At 36.8% G+C, this 23,091-nt stretch overlaps 1 protein-coding gene across 3 annotated transcripts in view; it reads right to left on the bottom strand.

Moving 5' to 3' along the window:
• APC4 (Transducin/WD40 repeat-like superfamily protein) overlaps positions 1 to 23,091 on the bottom strand; it is a 316,377-nt gene that overhangs the window by 96,572 nt on the left and 196,714 nt on the right. For all 3 annotated transcript variants that reach the window (XM_089832217.1, XM_089832218.1, XM_089832219.1), the window contains exons 8-10: positions 5,623 to 5,783; positions 5,392 to 5,492; positions 5,236 to 5,310 (exon numbers count right to left, since the gene is read on the bottom strand). In XM_089832217.1, the coding sequence (XP_089688343.1) occupies positions 5,236 to 5,310; positions 5,392 to 5,492; positions 5,623 to 5,783 (337 nt within the window). The remainder of the gene's footprint in view (positions 1 to 5,235; positions 5,311 to 5,391; positions 5,493 to 5,622; positions 5,784 to 23,091) is intronic.

Below are 23,091 nucleotides of genomic sequence, written 5' to 3'. Positions count from 1 at the left end.
TTTGGATAAATGAACACCCGAAATGCTGGCAAAGATAGGCGAAAGGGCTGGATAGACAAAAACGACCCTTCAGCAATGATTATAGCAGACGAAATACCGGTTTTTTCAAGCATTTTTCGGCTCCAAAAAAATGATTTGCAGAAAACGTGAGACGTTTTTGTTTGTAGAAAATGTGAGACATTTTTGTTTGCAAAAAACAAATGCGAGCAGCAGAAACTGAGATTTTTCACAGATGAATTTCTCAACAAAAACAAAAAACCCTAGACGGGCTGTTTGAGAAAAACCTCAAAAATTAGTTCGAAAAATTTTAGCAAATAATTTCGAATGAAATTATAAATTTTTCAAAGAAATTCAAGTATTGGCTTTGATACCATGTTACAAGATTCAAGAAGAGTTGGCAGATTAACGGATTTTCGGATGATTAATTAATTAACAGAGGAACAAATGTGTTCCTTATAAAGAATTACAAGGACGTTGACTGAAGACGGAATTAGAAACAAAACTTGAGACAGGATAGGAAACATTCCTATCTGGACTGAAGACGGACTACAGACAAGTAATAGGAAACATCCTATCTAGACTGAAGACGGACTACAGACAAGTAGTTGACTATTATAGAAAGTATAAGATATTATCTTAATAAAAACATCCCTTGAGGTGTGTTGCAAGCCCATAGTAGTCAAATCTAACTCAGAAGTGCAGTTCGAATTAGAACCATGATGATGCAAAGGAATCTAAAGATCCCTGGTTCAAGCGTTGAACTCTCCAAGAATAATAATATCACCCAAAGCCTCAAATTATAAAATGCTCTCCTAAAGGTCATAAAAAGGATCTCCATTCTTCGGGTCATGAATGGCATAAGGAGAAGAGATCAGAGGAAAATAACAAACAACAATAAAAATATCTCTGTTGGTATTTCTGCTGACCAATCCGGACCCACATAAATTTGGCATAGGTGTCAAACTAAACAACTGAAGTGAAACTGAAAATATCATCACGAACTAAGCAAGCAATACCCCCAAACCCACGGACCGCACCAGAAGTCCAGACCTCATCTCTACAAACTAACAGCCACTGATAACCAAGATACCTTGGAAGAGGGCGCATAGGGCTCTCGCGAGTCTCGGTAACGGCCAAAAAATCTGAGGACCCCACTGCATCCTGAAAAAGACCGAGTAATGACCATAAAGAGCCATTACCATTCTAGCAGTTGCCAAGAAGAGAAGGGGGCTTCCTCTTGTCAAATTGCCATCGGGACCGTCATTCCGGTTTGGAGGTTGTCCTCTCTACCCAACCAGTAGGAGGAGAATCACGAACCACTGCTCTAAGATTCCTAATAACAGCCCATTTCCCAGCACGCTTAGCATCTGCCACAATTCCTTGAGCATGTTTGAGTTTTGTAACCTGTGCCTTAGTAAGATCTTCGTCTAGACAAATTTTAGAGGGGAGAGAAAAAAACTCTCTCTTCCCTCTAAGGGCACATAGCCTATCTGGAAAATAGAAGAATCTGATGAAAAGGGTGTCCCCCATACCAAACCAACATCTATCCAAGGTAATATCCGAGATACCAAGTTGATCAAAGAGAAAGGAATGTCCAACAGCAACAACGTCGGAAGTGGGTGTAAGACCACAAACATGCAAATTGAGCTCGCGTGCACATTACACCCGCTCGTCATCAATCTTACCTTGGACAATCTTGTCTATACTCAGCCTCGGGGTAGTAGTATCTATATTGGTGTAAAGTGAAGCCCATGATTTCACCTTCTATTCCGTTTCCACAATCAAAGAAGAGTGTATTGTTGCCATTTCGGTTTGTTGTTCTTTGATTTTGTCTAGCCCGTCTAACTATTCAATGATAGCCTCTATGCTAGATTTTAACCCAGTTGTTTTAGAGATGAAAGTATCTGAAAAATGTTGAATATTCAAGATGTTTGATTTTGTGGACTGTTTGAGGTTCGCAATTTCTGCTATCAATTCAGACACTCGTTCTTTCAACAAGATGTTATCATTCTCCAGCTTCAAAACACGATCGCATAAACGTTGGTATGTGATGGTTTGATTATCGCCTATAGTCATTGTAACCGCCAGTATAGACTAGGGTTTGGAGCTGTAAGAAAACCCTAAGGTTAACCGGATTCACAGCAAAAACCCACCAGCACAGTAAACATTGGTGACGAAAACCCACCAGCAAGAGGCACAGCAAGCAAGAAAACCCACGGCCATGAAAGGAGAAATGGAGAAAAATTACAGAAGAACTAGCATTCTGTCTGCAATAGTCATCACAAGTGAAGAAGCTTGCAAATGGTAGTCGTCTATAGCAAGAGAAGAGAACAGTAACCCGCAATCACGCAAACCGCAATCAACAAAAAGACTAACTGAAACAAAAAGAGGAATGAAATAATGAAGGAAAATATCAAGGTGATAATTAGCCTCTAGAAGGAGATCAAAATATTTGACACTAAGCCATTAATTGACCGGCAAGAAGATGATATAATAACTGAAAAATATCACAGAAAAATGAATAACCAAAGTGCAGGAGATATGTTAATAATTCAGTGACTAATAAACAATAGAAAGTAAGTGGAAAAGTATAACTGATGTAAGGAAGGAAAGAGAGTAAATGACTAAGGGAATAAAATATAATTATGAGAGTATTTATCAATACCAGATCAGATAGAATTAGAGGTATGTTTCTATATCGAAGAGGAATTCACAATTAGAATTATAATAAGAGATTAATAGCCCTTGTGGGGATGATGAAGATTTTGATAGAGGACATTCATATGAATGTTGAGTCTATCTCAAGAGAACTCGGAGACTAGAGAACATTCATGTTGAATGTTGAATTTTTCCAAAGGAGAACTCAGAGATTAGAGGGCATTCAATATGAATGTCGAGATTCCAAAAGGGAATCCAGAGAGAGATTTATAGAGAATCTCTTAAGAGACAATATATATTGTAGTGGTCAACCATATGCATATATTAGAGACGAGAGACTTGTTAGAGGTGGGATCTCTAGCAAGTGATTAATTAGAGATCCCGAAAGAGACCTTAGGAAGATGCTCTTTATATGACAATTGCCTAATTGAGAAGAAATTCTCACTAGAGGGTGAAGTGATTTGAGAAGAGTTTCTCCAAAGGGATTAGGAAGGGTTGGAGGGGATAGTATTTATACTATTAGTTCAATATTTCTAACATAAATTTATATTTGTTTTTCTATTGTATTGACAATTTTTTGTAGGTTCCAACACTCCATTCAAGATCCAGACAAGGGGACATCACACAAGTGGACAAAGTAAGAGGGTGCTTACCAACAAGATGTGCTTCTATAAAGAAGAGCTGAATGAGTATATTTTTAAGTCTTTCCAAAGGGTTCGTTGTGATGAGAAGAAGACTTGGAGAATCATCAAAGTCATCTACAATTGCCTAATTAGATCTCTATTTTTAGCCTACAAAAACAATTTATATTTAGTCCATAGTATCTATTTATGAACATCACCATTTTCAAGGAGAAAGGTACATTCAGATATTATCTATTTTAAGCTAGACCTATTGAATGCCTATACTACTTTTAGCAATTTCCATTTTTAGTGAAATCAGCCGATGCTATTTTTAATGTTCGCTTTTTTAACCTTGTCAACTATTTTAAAACATCTGCCGCATTTTCATTAACCTGACCTGATTTGCTGGTATCTATTTAAAAAACTCTCTCACAATAGGGAAACTGCAATTTCCGCCATGTCCAGCAATAACAAAATATGCCTTCTCATTTCCACTCTGTTTTGATTTTTATCACCGTTGTTAAAGAATGAAACCTCCATCATGTTAAGATTGCTCACAATATGTAAAGCAATACTGATCAAGCTTCATCAACGGATACCAAAATTGGGAGAATATATTGGGTTAAAGGACATTTTACTCAAACTAAAACATTAAACCACCACCAAGAGCCACATATTATGAGAAGTAATGATCCCTTGGAAGGGACACCTCATTTGCATGTATACTCAAAAACCATATCTCTACATTCATCCTAAAGCAGTATAAATAGACAATACCTCCGTGGTTAAGTGGGCATCAAATCACAATCTAAGTAAGCAGATTTGGCATTACTAAAAAATAATACACACCAGATTCAAACATAGAATGTGGTCTTTGGTATGAGTTCCTTATAGATGGAATGATAAGTACCATTTATATCTGAACAAGACTGACTCATGATACATTGTTGTCATGTTTCTTTAGGATAGCATAATAAATTTTATCTATACCAACTCATTACTGATTAGGATATGCTGTTGATAACTGATTATCGTATATACAGAATACATGCATAATATGGAATTTTTTGTATGTACTGATTGATTCTTAAGGTCGTTCATTGGAGGGGAAATAAAAAATTACAAGTAGGGCACCAGAAGAGGAATAATTTGTGCATCAAGTATGGAGAAGGTTGGGATAGGGCATGTGTGTGCTAAAAGAACAAGCACCTCAAAAGGTTAATGAGGTTACAAAGAATATAAAAAATTATTTTTGACCCTGAAATCTTCCTGGAAAGGTCTCAAAGGCGACTCCAAATGTAAGAATTAAAAACTTAACACAGTGGCATCCAAATGCATGATATTATGTCCGACTGAAAATAAAAAATCTTTAATTAGTAACCATACTTTTTATTAAAAAATCTTAGAGAATATTCAAGCTTAATCAATCAATAACCATGAATATATCCGATTCAATGAACATAACTAGTTGGCATTCTTTGATCAAAGCTTTGCCAAAGTCACATATTATGTGCTACCTATTATATATTGGATTATTTGCTTGGATATCTAATGACAAATGCTATCGAAGGATGTCTGACAGGAAAATTTGTGATCAAAATATTTATTTGACAAAATTTTGATAAAAGTGAAAGAACATTTGTCGGTGATATTTATCAGAAACAACCCGAAATTCAAGAGATAATTGGTCTTAATACAGCATTAAAGAATCACTTAGAGGTCATGGTTGCACAGATAAAGCTCAATTAAGACTATCACTATTCACCCAAGCTGTGGTACAGACACATTAACATTTAGAGGTAGTTGGGATTGACTACTGAGTTATACCAAAGGAAAAATGAAGAAACCCAGACCTTCCCATTTTGCAGACTCAGATTACATGAGTAATACTGGTATTCAAAACAATTCAAAGCAACTAGAAATAAGAAAGCATTTGCGAACAAAGGAAGCTCACCTTCAAAGAATCATCTATAATGGTCCGCATCTCCTTACCAGCAGACTCAATGACTTTGGCTAATCGTTTTAATCCCTGAAGGAACCTTTATGTCTTATTGGAAGTGTGATTGTACAAAGAAAGTTTCATGGAATACAAAAATTGAAAAGTTCATACCCCTTCACCAAGAGAACCTTCCAAAAATTGGCGCAGAGATTCACTTGCAGTAAATCCACATAAAAGATTCATAAATTCATCCTGTTGGTTTGAATCTAATCCTGAAATGAACTGACAGATAGTCAAAAATTACTATAACGATCGCAGAAAAGATTAAAAAAATGGTTTATAAGATCTTACACAATAAAATACCTATAAAAAAATAAAAACAATATGATTTAGTTTATGTACCGTTAACTCCAAGCAGAGATGAAAGATGATGGAACTTGTCCTTAAACATATTCATAGCATCTGACCATTGTTTATGCATTGCTTGTAAAGACACAAGAACAACATCTTGAAGTTTCTCAATATTTGACACTTGCAATGCAACTTGAAAAAGCTCTTTGTTCCTGAACAACAAAAATTAGATGGAAGAAGTCAACATTGCTTAGTTGACACATCTAGATGTCTATACATATATATTGCTAATTTTAGAATGCAAAGAAGTCCTGAACTATTTTTCTAATAACTTCATTCACTAAACTATCTAACAGTCATTCTAAAGTTTACATCATCATTCCAAAACAAAACCTTCTTAGAGGTAAAAAGGTAAAATGACATGCCCCACAGTCCATTGGAATAATGACTTTCATAATTTTTCATTTAACCATCAAAAGAATCAATCAAATGGATATTTATTTAGCACACAGCACAATGTTAACCACTTCAAACAAACCACCCCAATTCTTTAATCCAATAGCTTATACCATTATTTTCTACCAACAGAAACTTCCCCAATTTTGATATTAAATTAAAACTCTAATGTAATTGCAAAATTATAACGCAGCCAATGGCTTAGCTATGATTCATATGAGTAACTCTGACTTTGAATATTGTTTCTCACAGTAAACTAACAATGCAATATACACATTCAGTTAAGTAATTTTATGCGATTCTAATCCAAATATACTCTGGGACAGGTTCTGTCCTTTATATCTCAACGGATCCTCTCAATCAGGGATGAATCAATAACAATCATAGCATTTTGACTGGGTTATCCATAGAAAAATGAAAACATAACAGTGTGATAACCCCAAAATAAGTTTCAAATAATGCATGTAATTTCCTAAATAAGAAATCCATATATATTTGAAATATGTAGATTATAATCAATGTGTAAGAAAAGTAATAATAACAAATATGAAATTATAATAAACAAATAATAAATTAATCTATGCAAAATAACCCTACTCACATAACAAAAATTTATTTCATAACATATTACATAATTATAAAATTAAATATACTGTAAATTATACAAATTAAAACTCCCGATATAAACAAATAATTGTGTGACCAAGGGACACAACCTTGTCAACCTTTGAGTGTCTAGACATCCTATATATAGATGATGGAGTAAATGAATATATCATCGAATAACAGGGGAAGTCATTCATTCCATCCTGCATGATATAGACATCATAAGGAATGGAGAAAATAAAACAAGTATTATAAGTGAGCGATATCATACAAGACACCTTATTTGCCAATCATCATCTACAAAGGTAGAGGTTCGAACAGTCAGACTATTAACGTGGATGAGGCACATTGAAGACAATCCCCAACAACAAGGGCTAACTGCGTGAACAAAAAGAGCACCTGATAAAGTTTGGGATTAAAGGAAATCCAACATCGATCGTCTCAAGTACATCCCACGCTAAAAACAAGCAGAGTGAACAAAAACGCAAGAGGGAAGTATTATATAATAGATAGTGGACAAGTGTAATAGGAATCAGAATTGATAACAGTATATAGGGAAGGGACAGCAATACATAAGAACCAAAAAGGCAGAGCACCCACATCAGTCAAATTAAGGAAGGCAATTCGTATCAGCAGATAGGAGGATATACAGTATTAAAATAGTGATAAGGGAAATTGGTTACAAATATTATCAATCATAGAGGAAGATAATAAAATAATAGAAGTATATGGACTACAGAGAAGAGGTATACATAATCAATATAAGAATTAAATGAATTCTTCTATAGATAATATCATTTAATATAAAGACTGGGTTAATCTTGGTAGAGGACATCCATTGTGGATGTCGAGTTCTTTAAGGGCCTGTTTGGTTTGTGGAATTATAGAAATTGAGATTTCTACAAATCTTGATTTAATCAAGGTTTTGCAAATCGTCATTCATATTTTTCGGATTTTTCTTGAACCATTTGTTTCACTTGAAAGATGAGTGGGAAGATACTTTTTTATGCGTAAGCATGGAGTTGCAAGCAGACTCTAAAATATAGTCCAATCTATTGTTTTTACACTCCTCAAAGTGTAACTAGGTTTTGATTTTGAATTCCTAGTTGCTAGTGGGAAGTTTGATAACCTGGTTTTGAGACAAAATTTGAAGTTTGCTATTCTAATTCCATTTTGTTAATTTTGAAACAAACACAAAAAATTTCAAATCTGGATTATGGAAAAGCCAATTCCTGTCATCTTCCACGAACCAAACGAACCATAAGAAAGAACTCAGAGATTAGAGGGCATCTAGAGATGAATGTTGGGATCCCAGAGAGAGATTTGTAGAGATCTCTTGGAGACAATATATGTCGTAGTGGTTAATCATATGCACATGTCAGAGAAGAGACTTGGTTAAAGGTGGGATCTACCAAGTAATGTTTAGAGATCCTAGAGGCCTTAGGGAAGCACTTCGCATATGATGATTGCTTAATCGAGAATTAATCCTCAATAGAGGGTTAGGTAATTTGAGAGCAGTTCTTTCCTTGGGATTAGGAAGGGCTGGTTAAGGATAGCATTTAGGTCTTGTAGTTAATTAACATATCATTTTTCTAACCCATTTTAAGATTAAATATACATCATCTATGGTATACTATCATCGTGTTGCAGGTTCCAACACTTTTCCCTTGAAGTTAGTATCGGGGCCAATACAGTGGTCTTAGAGCATAATCATACCATCATGTGAGTAAAGGCTTATGCAAACTTATGAGAGGAGAACAAAGAAAACTATAATGAATGACTTGCAAATGAGGTGAGATCATATATGGAGCAAACCAACTAAACCAACCAAACTATATTGAATCAAATGAAGAAGTAAAATCAAGCCCTTCTCCAAGCCTTACAGAACATGGGAAACTAAATCAATAATTTAAGAAGTCAACCCCATATTGGGAGAGACTAGTTCAATCCTTTTTGAAAATAGTAATGTGACTTCAAACACCAACCTACCCCAACCCACATTCCTACCTAGAGGAATAAACCCTAAGAGAGGAAGAAGGGGCAAAGCAACCCATGACTAATACTAAAGACATTGCAAGGGCAAATGCAGCTCTTCAACCTCACGTTATAGAAGCAGCCTCATTTAAGGAATTTTGCAAGTATAAAAGAAAAGAGATGCCTAGAAGACATATGAATGAAAAACACAAACGCAAAGTAAGCAAGGTAGCAATTCCAATTTTTAATGGATCAGGGAAAATTACAACCCATCAATGGTTGGAAAAACTTAACATATTTTTTATTCTAAATTCCATTATAGAAGAAGATGCCCTCGAATACTCCATCATATATCTTGGTGGAGCAGCACACGATTGGTAGACCCATGGGCGTATCTCATTAGGGCATAAAGATGTGAAATCCTATGAAGAGTCCTCTCAAAAACTTATGAACAGATTCAATGAGAAAGATACCAAATGGTACTTTCAAGAGTTAACAAATCTTAAGCAATTAGGAACATCCACTAAATATATTAAACAAATCCAAGAATTTTTAGTCATGATTTCCGACCTCTCCCAAAAGAGACTCACAAGGATGTTCATAGGTCTTAAAGAATCCACAAAAACCATGGTGAATCCTCACAAACCACAAAATCTAGAAGAAGCTATAAGAAAAGAAAAAATGGTTGAGTCTAATAATAAGGAAAGATCTTAAAACTTCACTTCTAAAACATTCCACCAGAATGAAAAAACAAGGAGGGGTAACCAAAATAAACCATGCTATTTGTACAATATACCATGGAGTGCTAGACATAGATGTCAACAAAGAGAAGAATTAATCTAGAAAAAATCTATGCTTCACATGTGAGAAAGCTGGGGAGCAAGGTCACTGATGTAAAAGAGAGCAAGTAAATCAAATTGAAGAAACAAATAAAAGACGAAAGTGGAGGAATCAAAGCAAGGAACACTAGCAATTATCTCCCAAGATGAGAATAGGCCATTCCGGATTAAAGGCATACTTAAGGGTCAAAAAGCAATTGCACTAGTAGATATAGGAGTTTCTCATGACTTCATCAGAAAACATTTGGTAGGAAAAGGAGGCTAAAAGCTCAAGACTTTGAAGGTTTTAGGGTCAAGTTGAAAAATGGAACCATAGATCGTTGTACAAATATGGTTACACAAGTGGAAATCACCATCGGTGGACACAATTAAATGAAACTTTTATGTAGTGAACATACAAAATGATACCATCTTGGGAATGCCATGGATAAACTCCCTAGGATGTTTATCATGGATGGACCAAATCTTGGAATATGTTTCAAACATGAAGGGAAAGAAATAACTCTACGGGGAATACCTGATGGAGCAGCAAAGGTAGTATCATGTAATAAAATGGAGAAATGCAATGTCCCTTCATATAATTGGTTTTTCTTTTCTTTCTTTTTTCTGAAACAATTACTTGAATCCTCTCTACATGATCTAATTATCATTACACAAGATTTCTCTTTCCAAGGATATCATAAATCCTATGTTGTCCTTTGCCAATGTCTAATTCATGGAATATATGCATCTTCTTTATCCAAGTATATTTTCTTACTGATTATTGTCAATCTACTGAATGTATCTAGATATACTAGTAATTCTGTACTTCTGCAACCACTTCCCTTGTTATGAAGGTCATTCTTATTTATATTTATATCCTTTAATAATCCTTAATAATAATCACACATGTTCATTAGTGATTTATCATGATGTGTAATTATTAATTATTTCCTCTTTGCGCTTACTGAACTTGCAAGATGTAAGCTAATAGGTTTCCAAATAGTTACATTTCCTTTACCAATGACTTCATGTCATCTGATAAGTGTGCACAGCTTGTGTCTTTCAAATGATAACCTGATTTGGTGTATTCCACCCCGATATAACCAGTTCTTATCAGATATATGATAAGAACTGGTGCTTTCTATATAACTCTATCTTCCACTCTTACTATTGCTGAGTGTTTCAGTCACCGTTTGTAATGTTCTGTGGATGCTGTAATGTCTTGTTTCCTAGACCAATTGCCTTCCCATTAAAACCGCAGTTATTTGGTCTGAAACAGTCGTAATGATAGATCCCTTCACTTGGTAAATTTCCTTTCGTAATCTCCTTCGCTTTGTCACATTCATTGTTCATTACAATCTATGATTGCTGTATAGTATTATTAGTGTAATTGCTGCATATTGTATATTTATTGGATATATTATTTTGAGTGATCTCTTGGGTCGAATTCCTCCACCAATGTCTCTTAATCCTCAAACCCATTCGTACGGCTGGTTGGCTTTCCTCTTTTCTTTTTACTTATATCTTGTCTTGGTTATTTGCAAATCCTCCTTAGTATCTCATCTCCAAGCTGCAGTCGTGATGGTTATCAGGTGCATTTATTAGGTATTGGTTGTTCCTTATAATCTTGGTGCTATATATGAGATTGCTCCATGTTCTTACTCTCCATTTAAAGTCTCCGTTCGATAACTCTCTGCCTAAGATATATTCATTTCTTATGTGTTCCTCCTGTATCTCAATTCCCTATTCTTGCTTCCCTGTGTGAGCAGTGCCTATCTTTATTGGGTCATAGTTGTAATGTTTGAATTAATGCAATCTGCTGTACTTGTAGTTTATCCTGTCATTTCATATCTCTCCGCTCTGTATAGCTTATTGGGTAGTCTTAACTGCCCTTTACTTTATTTATTCTGAGTCTCCAGTTGATAATCCTTATCCCTGTTCACTGCTCCTTCCTCCTTGTCCCTCCATATATCCCCTTGCTCATTCCATATTTCTTCTAATATATGGACGTGGCTGAAGGGTTGTGACTCTTCATTTATTCAATAAAAAGATTTCATTATGCATATTTATATTTATATTGAAGACAAGTTGATATAGCGCACCTAGGAGATATGTCACACTATTGATAAGGTCGTCACCTTACAATAGTGACCTTATGCACATGAAAGATCGTCACCTTTCATTACATATCATATGCGAAATAGTAACCACCATGAACCAAGTCAGAGGGTGGTACAAAGGCATTCACCTTAATTCTCTATCACAAAGAAGAATGCATTACAAGGAATTTCACTTAGAATTTCTCCTCATAGAGAAGATATCATTCACAAGGGATTGCACTTAAAAATTCTTCTTGTAAACAATGGTCCTGGGAAGTCAGTCTTGTAGTTACTTCCTTAGAGGCTCTCTTCACCCAAGGATGCTTGTTGAACTCCCTATGAATCTCCCAAAGATGCTCGTTGAACTCCCTCTGAATCTGATATTAAGCTTTCAACTTCCTGGTGACAAGTCATTACTTCCTCATGATGTATCCAAGAGTAGGCCCATCAAAATCATGCAGTCATAGAACTGTATTTATAGACTCCTTCTGAGCATCAATCTTCTAGGATCCTATGTTGCCTTTGAAGAAGTGTTAGACTCCCTCTTAATGAAAGAGTCCCTTGTCTTGACTTTATTTCATAGTCTCGGATGTTATCACCCACAAAAATGCCTTCTTTGAATATTTTCCATATTTGAATAATCTCCACATTGAGGATGGTTCATGTGGGAATGGAACATTGGTTATCATGCTTCCCCTCAGTGTAAAATTCCCATTTATTTCATTATTTATAGAATTTTATATCACTTATCCCAACTGAATCACTCATGTCGTTTTACATATTGGTTCACATCAGTTTTAATTTACTCAAGAAAATAAATGTTCACTTCATTCATATCTCAAGCCTTTATAAAAATAACTCCAGCCATAGAGAGGGATGGATAGTTGGAATGTTGCACTTAGCCGTATAGACTAAACACTCGAAATATTAAAGGTCAATGATTAATATTCCCAATACTTTGCCCTTGGTATTTTACCCAAATGTGTATATAAGCATCTTTAGGCCTTTCATGACACAATTTTACCGTAACACCAAGAAATGGGAAAGTATGAATCATTTTGCACTAAGAAGTAACTCACACATAAAAAATTTCACTTGGTAATCGAGAACTTAATACTTTTATTGCAAAGACCACTTCTTCAATATATTCTATCAGTGTCATCCATACCAAAAATATCTAGTCTCTTCTCTTTGCTAGTATGTTCAATATCCATTTCTTGATTGTATGTTGTCTGGCTTGTATATTTATCTCTAAGTGAATACTAAAAAATTAATGATTTTCTACTGATGGTTCATCACATAAGACCAATTGCTCCATTTTCTAATAATGAGTGTGTCATCAAAGGGCACATCTAGGGTTATCTTAATTTTTGCACCTTTTCATTATCAATTAAATTATACCCTTTTGACCATTAACTACTATTTTATTGTAGTACTTCTCCAATCCATTAGTATATGATTTGTGTCTCCCCTAAAGTCCTATTCACTAAGATATTAATGTTGAGTCTTCTAAACAACATCTGGTACACAAGCAGGACTATCAATGCAAGAAGGCGTTGTTCACATTGTGCTCAACAATAAGCAGAACTTCAATGGATTTGAGACAACAAATTTGTAAGCTGGAAGAGTCTTTTTTTCTCAAACTTGTACACCAGTCATCAGATATGCATGTTGGACCCAGTGCTACATTGTTGGCTGTGAGGAGGCTTCCATAGAAGATTTAGTGCCCAAAGACAAGCATCATGTATATTACTCCAAGGTTACGTCCAGCTTGATTACTTTCTCTTCCTGATGGATGGAGCCACTCTTGAATTTTCGATACCAACTTCTTTGTTGAATGTAAATATTAGGAACACTAATAGTGATGGACATGAAACTAACACAACTTAGAGTGTTGGGGATTTATCTAGTTCTTCTTCTTCTTATTCATGGCAGGATCTTATATCAACTAGTTGCGAGCTACAAAATATTTGGCCGCACTAGGAGTTTATGGTTGAAAATATATAGAGGATGTATCAGGCCCAAACAAATATATAGCCATGTTTGTCTGATACACCTTACTATTTCCAATAATATGACTAACTCCTCTGGCACTGGTGTGTTAGCTGTCCTGCCAACTATTTATTGTAATTATAATAGAACTCCTGACAATGACTTCTGTCAACTCTCTATCACATGTCATGCAATGTTACTGTAGAAACCTTTTAATTCATGTGAATGATGTTTCCCAACTATTATATATTTCGAAAAATCTATATTTACCTTTGGCCAATCTAAGATTCTAAACAATCAAGACAATGAATTCTTCCATCTGTTGCTCTTACATTGATGCACGCATGCTTCTCTTGAAATAAACAAGTTGCTCAACCAACACACATTTGATGCAACTGTGTCTATCTTTTACAAATTATCCTTTTGGTTATAGTTCAGACATCCAACAATGATGACTCACCAACTCAATATCCTCTCCTATGGTAAGTGCTCGTACTCCAGATTCTATAATTCATATGGTTTGTATCTTCTTAATAACTTAAATGCAAAAATCAATATTAATACATATTAGCACAGTCTCCAAAAATGACAAACTCCTGATGCTCTTATGCAACAATATGTATTTGGAATCGCAGATATCTCCAAACATAGCATTGTCACCCATGACCTAATCACCCGACAATTCAAAGACATATAGATGAAACCACTTCCCATATTACTGTTCTCCTTCTACAGAGATTGATACTGGCCCAAAATGACAGTAGATGAATTTTTGTGATGGACTTATGAGTTTGTGCAACATGAATTATGTTCAACTTCCAAAGTATGCTTCTATTGAATGTAATCAAGGATATGTTTTCAATGATTGAATGATCACAAAACCTGTGGAATTGAATGTCAGATTTATGATAGTCGCTGAATGGATGCTTAATTGCAAAGTGCCCATGTGTTCGTAGATATAGAGACTTGAAGAGTTCTCTTAAATTTTTCTTTTATTTAGTACTTTTTTTTTTCCTTTTTTCTTTTTTCGCTATTATTCTCTCCTTTAAAATCCACATACTCTGTCCACCATGTCTTTTCTCCTCCAATTGATTTTTCTCATCTCCTTGTTGGATGGTTCCAGACATGTTTTCCAAGTATAATTTGATCTTACTAAAAATATAATTTGACGACAATTACTGCTCGAACTTCCTCCCTTTCGACTTATTCTTATATCTCTGTGATTCAGAGGAAGATCTGTGAGTGATGATCTTCTTCTCCTATTATTCCCTTGCTTTATACAAGAGGAGAACAATATATAAATGTCCTGCTATGAATGCTCATTTCATGAGCATTCATTCTTCTTAACGTAAGATTATTTTATCTACCTTTGATCACTATCAGTTCATTGGTTGGGACTGATTTGTTTTATTCTCTGATAATCCTTCTTTATTCCTTGTTTTGATGATGTGTCATGAGCCCTAATTAGTGTGAACAATACAAATATATTTAAACATACACTTCATTTAAATACCTTATTACTATTATTGATAAGTATGATATTAAGCATTAAATAATAATCAATGTAATATTAATGATTGCAAAAGAACATGGAGAACTGTGAATGCGATGGAAAAGCGAACTGCGAATGCGATCTGAATTGAATCGTCGAATGGCGACTACATATTGAACCAGCGAATGAGAAGGATCTGGGAACTAATTTATAATTTGCATTATTTGAAACAAAGCCTATTGAGATATATTGGAAAACTCAAATTTTAACCACGGAACTTAATGTTCGGATGAAGTGAAGGATAATGGTAGGAATTTTGACAGACGGTGCGAATTTTGGCAGAGATTGTGCGATCTTTGGTGAACCTCACTGTTTCTTCTTTTAACAGATGCAGCTAAACTTGGTCAGTACAGTCGATACACATCATGCCTAACAAGGATCTAACAGATATCCTCGCTGGAGTCACTACCTTTTCTGGCAACCAAGGAGATGGCAAGGTAGCAGCGTTAAGAGGTAACTTTGAGCATGCGCTGGCAAGTAAGGACGACTCAAGGTGCGATCGCTCCTCTACCCAGCATTCTGAAATTAACTCCTCATTTACTTCATCTGTACTGAATGTTTCTTTTCACGCCACAAACGTCTCGAATGCTTCTAATAACAATGAAAGCAATGCTACCAGAGACAATGGCATCGCCGATATTAAGCCTAAATCCTTCGTGGAAGCAGTTTTAGGTTCGGTCCCTACGGTGGTCTCTGGTCTCTGGTGCTCGCTTCACTAAATCTCCCCATGCCGAAAACCTCACAAACGGTAAGCAGCCTGGGGACCCTTTTGTGTTTCATGTCATTCCTAACCATGAAATGTTGGCTGAGATTAGAAATGAAAAAGAGAGATTAAGGAATACTGCCATCTTTTTCTCTGCAGTTGAAATTGATAAAGTGCCTGCAAGAAAATTTTTAGAGGACTAGTTTTATAATTATTGGAATCTAAAGCTTGGTTACCAGATTTCTTTTTGCCGGCAAATTCAAAAAGGTTTATTTGTCCTTTTTTTCAATAACCTTGAATCTCAACTTGTTATTCTTAAGAAAGAGTATTGGAATGTGGGTAGCACCACTTTTCGAGCTTCGGCTTGGAGTGCTGATGCTAATTTAGAAGAAATCATTGCTCTTTTGGCCCCCAGATGGGTCCTTATCAAGAACATTCCTACTTTTCTTTGGAAATTCATCCCACAGCTTGTGGAACCCCTTGGCAAATTCCTACGCATGGATGAATCGGCAAGACTCGTCCCTCACCTTGACGCTAGGATTCTTCTAGCCCTAAATCCTGGTAATGATCTTCCTAAAGAAGTTACCATTTGCATTACTGATGAAGTTATCTCTTGCCCTGTTGAAATTTTGGGTGGATTAAATGCTTGTTTTCTTTGCAGAAAGGAAGGGCATCTTAGGAGAGATTGCCCAATCCTCAAGAACAAATCTCCAAAAAACCCTAAACCCTCAAACGCCCCCTCGAACACCCCCTCTGCCTCCAATATTAACGGATCCACTACCGACAAACCCAACTCTTCACCTCCTCCATTTGTTGCCTCAAAATCCTCCCCCTCCTCAATGCCGCCTCCATCCTTGCAAGTTGCCTCTATTACCAGTTTCATAGATGCTGATGGGTTTCAAACTGTTTCTAAGAAAAGGAAGAACCGGTCGAGTAAAAACAATGCTGCCCCTAAAGAGCCAATTTGCCCACCACCTCCACGGACAATAGGATTGTTCATGTGCAGGAGTCTGTCAAGCCTTACACTTCCTTCTCTTCATCTCTAAATACCCTCTCCACTCCGAAGCTTCCTATTAAAAGCTTCAAAGAAATCTAAGATGATTATTATGTGGAGGTCATACCTGTTGCCTCCTCTATAATTGAAAATCAGCCTTTAATGCTGGAAAATGCCTCCCCTCCCATGTCTGAAAGTGAGGATATTCCCACTTCAAAGAGGAAAGGGAGACCGCCTGGTTCCAAAAACAAAGGCAAAGGCAATAAAGCTCAAAATAATGTTGTTTTGATTAACACTCCTTCTTTGGAGGATAATATGGAGTTGGAAGCATCCATTTCTAAAATTTTGTCTCAATGAATTGCATTTCTTGGAATATCAGAGGACTTGAATGTCCCGATAGGAAATTTGTGATTAAGAATTTTACTAGTGCTAAGAGTAATACTGATTTAATTATGTTGCAAGAGATTAAAGCTACTGGATTCTGTTTGGAATCCAACCTTAATTTTATCTGGAAAGATGCGGTGAAAATTCACAGTAACCACCCTCAGGGAAGGGGAGGTGTGGCTATATTACTTACCCCAAAATGGGGTCCTCGGATTAAATGTCATGGCATCTCTCCCTGTAATAGAGCTATTCGGTTGATTCTGGAATTTAATAATATGCAATTTGGTATATGTGTTATTTATGCTGCTAATGATTATGTTGAAAGGACTTCTTTTTGGTCTTGGCTCAGCTTGCTTCCTAATATACCTTGGTTCTTTGGAGGTGATTTTAACATGATAGAAAACCAAGAGAATAAGATAGGAGGTCTCCCTTTCTCCTGGAAAGAACAAGAAAGAAAGGCTTGGAATAATTTTAAAACTACTAAATCCTTATTTGATCCCTTAAGTGGGAATAGGCACTCCAACCCAAGCCTCTGGTTCACGTGGTGTAATTTTCAAAAAGGCCAAGCCAAGATCTATTCCAGGCTTGACCGATTTTATCTCAATAGTAATTTCTTTTCTATTCTTCCTAATGAACATAACAGTATTGTGAGTATCTTCCCATCCACCCTCTCGGATCATCATCCTATTTCCATTTCTATTTGCCTTGGCTCTTCCCCAACCCGCATTAATCAAGATTACCGTAAGTTCTTGCTCAACACCAATCTTCTGAAAGATGAAGACACTCTTGCTGCTGTTTCCATAATAAGAATTATCAATGATTCACAATATCCCTCCCTATCTCATATTGATAAATGGAGGATGAATGTTGCTGCCTGGCAAAATTTACTCAAAACTGTGGGTCAAAAGAGAGCTAAAGACTTTAGATATAAAGAATCTTGGCTGAATGATAATCTCTATAATGCGGAGATGGCTATTCAAAATAAATCTGATGATCCTTATCTTTTTCTTCAACTGGCTAATGCTAGACATGCTCTTAGGAAGCATCAGCATCTTAAAGCTTTGGGGGCGAGGGTTAGATCTAGAACCCATTGGCTCCAGTTCGGGGATAGAGGTAGTAAATTCTTCTTTAATCTTATTAAATAGAAATAGGCCAAAGAGAATATTGATAAATTATTGATTAATAATGTGATGAGCACTGATTTGGATTCCATTATAGAAGAATTCTCCCGATTTTATGCTAATCTCTTCACCTTCGAGGATTCTCAAGAAGCTAAGACTCTTTGTGACCAGTGTAGACGTCTCATCCCCAAAAGGATTTCGGATAATGATGCTTCCTTCCTAGAGAAACCTTTAACTCTTGAGGAGATTGAGTAATCCATTAACTCTTTTAAGAATGATAAAGCCCCTGGTCCGGATGGGCTCCCTGTTGAATTCTATAAAGCTAATAGCAATTGGATTTGTAAAGTTCTTCTTGATGTGTACAATGAAGCTATTGACACTGGTACTCTGGGTAGAAACATTAATTCTGGAATTATCAAACTTATACCCAAGGAGGGTGATAAATCCCTTATTAAAAACTAGCATCCCATAGCCCTGTTAAATCTTTCCTATAAAATTTTGGCTAAGATTATGGCTCGTAGGCTGGAGAATATTCTTCCTAAGTTCATTTGCCCTTCCCAAACGGGCTTTGTTAAAGGTAGGTTTATCCTTGAAAACCTGATCACTAGTTGGGAAGCTCTTGACTAGGCTAAGCACACTAAGCAAGATGCTGCTATGTTCTTATTGGATTTTGAAAAGGCCTATGACAAAGTTGAGTGGAACTTCATTATCATGATGTTGTATGCTTTTGGATTTCCCTCCTTTTCTTGTGATGTTGTTAAAATGCTCCTCAAAGATGCGTATGCTGAGGTTGATGTTAATGGATCTCTTTCAGCTCCCTTCCCTTTGGGTAGATTGATTAAGCAAGGATGTCCCCTTGCCCCTGCCCTCTTTGTTATCTCCTCTGAAGCTCTTTTCTATATTCTTAGGGACAATACTCTCTCCCCTGCGGTCAAAGGTATCACCCTCCCAGATAACAAGGACCTTATTAACTGCCAATTTGCTGATGATACCTCCCTCTTCTTTGAAGCTTCTAAGTCTAATTTTGAAGCCGTGATTAGTAAACTCAATTTCTTTTGTATGATATTTGGAGCTCGGTTATCCCACTCTAAATCTATTTGTCTTGGATGGAGTACCCAATCTCCGGATTGGTTTGAGAAATTTGGTTTTCAGTGGGGTGGCCCATCTAAGCTCGTTAACTATCTTGGTATCCCATTCTCGGTTGATCCGTCCTTAAAAGAGATGTGGAGATGGGTCAAGGATAAAATTCATAGCAAGCTTAACAAATGGCACAATAGATCCTTGTCGCTTGCGGGCAGAATTCAAGTGTATCAAAAAATCCTTTCCTCTTATAATATTTACTATGCCTTAGCTTGGATGTTCAATGACTATCAAATGTTGGAAATTCAGAAAGCCATTAGAAATTACCTGTGGTCTAATGGTAAAGGAAACAAAAAGACTCATTCTGTCAAGTGGGCGTGGTGTCACACCGACAAGCTTCTCAAGGGCCTGGGTCTTAGGGACCTTAAGTTAAGCACTATAGCTTTGGCCTCTAAATGGATCTTTCATGCTTTGGAGGGTGAGGACCCCTAGAAGGTTCTAATCCGTAATAATATTGGAAGAGGTTATCCTAAAAAGGCTAAGTTTTGGAAGAATCTTCCCCTTACTGACCTTATTTGTGGCGACTTCCCTACCACAGTCCAAGGCTCTGCTATCTTTAAGTCCATTTGGAAAGCCTTGGACTGTGTTAGACATCTCATCACCAATAAGGACTTCTTTGATAAGAATTCCCTCCATGGTGAAAAGTCCATTTGGTGGAATCTTAAGCTGGGAAATAAACTATGTTCCCCGGGGACGCGTACCCGGCCTAAAACCCCCCATTTCGGGGACGGTGACGTCCCGGGGACGGGGGGACGGGTATGGGAAGTCCCCCAGCTGTCCCCAAATTCTCTTTTTTTGCAGGGGACATCCCCGAAAGAAAGGGGACGTCTAGCCGTCCCCCAACCGTACCGGGTACGGCCGGCTGTCCCCCTTTTTTGCAAGCTCAAAACATTAAAAAAAAAACATTTGTTGTGTCTTTTTTGGTCGGCTAGTGGGCCCCACTCCTCCAAAAACCCTAAAATGTATATAACTCAACACATTTAAATTGTTTTAACCATTTTTTGGTTTTCATATTATGTTGCAGCCGGCTGAAGTTTTCATTTTGCAAGTAGAGGAGGTAATAGTTTTGCTTCCAAGAGCTTGACCAAGGGTTTGATCTTCTATTTTGTCCACCAAGTAAGTATAAAACTCTTTGTGCTTTCATCTATCATTTTTTTAATAAATTTGTAGCTTGCAAAGTCTGATTTTTTTTTTTTTTTTCATTGTTTCAGCTCATATATCTATTCAATTGCATATTTAAATACAATGAGCAGCAGTGAGAGTACAAGTAGTAGTAGTGAAGAAGAAAGTGTAGAGGTTGATGTTGTTAGTAGTGACACTAGGCAAAAACCCAATCCTAAAGCTGATTTGTTTAAATGCCCTTCCGACATTATGAAGAATTTTGCAAAAGGTCCTTTCAATAGGAAAAAACCTCTTCTCCAATATGTCACACCTAGGCCAAAAGATAAAAAGAATTCGGGAGGGACTAGGGTGTGGGATTGTCATGTTTGTCTTGATGATTTTAGGGGCAGCTATACAAGAGTGAAGTCACATTTTTTAGGTGTTACACGTCAAGGAGTCAACACTTGTCCTAACCTAACCGATGAACAAAAATTAGAATGTCAAAGATTGCACTTAGAGGCTGAAATGGAGGGGCAAAATTTGACAGTGACATCACCATCCATTCCCTCACAATCATCTAGGCATATTTCATCCGCCATTGGTACTAGTGGCAGCCCTAGTGGGTCTAGAGGGAAGAGAAAGATAAGTAGTAGTGAGAAGGGCTCGGTGGAAAATATATTTAATGCACAGGAAAAGGAGAAGTGTGAGGCATCCATTGGTAGATTCTTTGTTGTTAATGGTATCCCATATAATGCAGCCCGTTTCACTTATTATAAACAAATGGTGAAAGATATTATGAGCATGAATTCCTCATTTGTGCCCCCCGGTGAGCATAAGCTACGAACCACTATCCTAGATGAAGAGTACTCAAAGGTTGCTTTATTATTTGAGGATATGAGACGCACTTGGGTTAGGACAGGCTGCTCTATTGTGATGGATGGGTGGACCGATGTTAGACATCGGCCACTCATCAATATCATTGTCACATCCCTTGCTGGCTCTTATTTTTTGAGAGCTATAGATTGCTCAGGAAAGAAGAAGGATGCAGATTTTCAGTTCACCATTTTGCGAGATGCCATAGAGGGGATTGGGCCCTCTAATGTTGTACAGGTTATCACAGATTCTGCACTTGTGTGCAAATCAGCAGGTTTGATGATAGAGGGTGCTTATAGGCACATATTTTGGACCCCTTGTTGTGTTCATTCCTTGAACAATGCATTGAAGGACGTAGGGAAGATTGAATGGGTGAAGCAAGCGGTGCTAGAAGCTAGAGAAGTGCAAATGTTTATTTGCAACCACCACACTTCACTTGCTCTATTCAAGTCCTTCTCTAAGAAGGAGTTTCTCAAACCAGCCGAGACAAGGTATGTCAATTATAATTATAGTTTACTTTTAGTTTGTTTTAACTTTAAGTTATTTAAAAAAATTATTTATAAGTTTACTTACATGTGATGCTTTTTGTTTTAAATTTTAATCATTAATGTTTAAGTTTAAATTTTTAATTTTTAATTGTTGCTATAGGTATTGCACATATTTCATCTTGATGGAGAGGATGATTGAGGTGTATGAGGCCCTTCAATTGATGGTGGTGAATCCAGAGTGGGGACGATGGTCTCATTCTAAGTCCACTGAAGAAAAAGCGGTGAGGCAAAGGATCCTTGATGAGAGTTGGTGGTCCACAATGAAGTAAGTTGTTGGTTTTTAAATTTACTATTAGTCTTTTGCTTGCTGATTTTCCTACTAATAATCTTAAAATTCTTAAAATTCTAATTCTGATTTTTTTTTTTTTTGTTGGCATTTTGATCTTGCAGATACATTTGCTTTGTCATAGCACCCATTGTTGATGTCATTAGATATGTTGATACTGATGCTCCTAGTTTAGGAGAGATCTATGAGACTATTGACAGCATGTTGGGTAAGATGAAGAGAATTGTTGCGGCAAAGGATCCTACATTGGGCTTTTATGAGGAGCATATTAGGCCTATTGTGACGCGGAGGTGGAACATAATGAATACCCCGCTTCATATGGCAGCATTTTCTCTAAATCCCAAATGGTATGCACAGTTGAGTGGAAGGGGCCTCCCATGTGATGATCCTGAGGTTTTGGATGGCTTCACAAAAGCAATTGACAAGATGTATTCAGCTCAAGATGCCTCTACTCTTCGTGCACAGTTCCTTGACTTCACCAACCTTCGTGGCCCAAACTTGGGTAAGCCACAAGCAAGGTTGGATAGAGTTGTTTTGGCACAGAGGGATCCTATTGGATGGTGGACTTGGCATGGGAGAGATACACCTCAGTTAAAGATACTTGCCGGTCGCCTCCTTTCACAAGTTGCTAGTTCTTCAGCTGCAGAGAGGAACTGGTCCACATATTCATATATCCACTCTATCAAGAGGAATAGACTTATCTCTAAAAGAGCAGAGAAGCTAGTGACAGTGCATCATGCTCTTCGACTTGCCGATCGCCAAACTCCAGAGTATAGGCAGACACCAGCTTTGCGATGGGATGTTGAGCCTGAGGATGTGGCCCAGATAGATGAGGATGACATAGCACCAGGACTGGTTGGGGTTCCATTA

The sequence above is a fragment of the Cupressus sempervirens genome, chromosome 5 (assembly GCF_028749045.1).
Source record: "Cupressus sempervirens isolate cs-2001-9-10 chromosome 5, ASM2874904v1, whole genome shotgun sequence".
NCBI classification, from domain to species: domain Eukaryota; kingdom Viridiplantae; phylum Streptophyta; class Pinopsida; order Cupressales; family Cupressaceae; genus Cupressus; species Cupressus sempervirens.
This window is presented reverse-complemented; position numbering and strand designations above follow the sequence as displayed.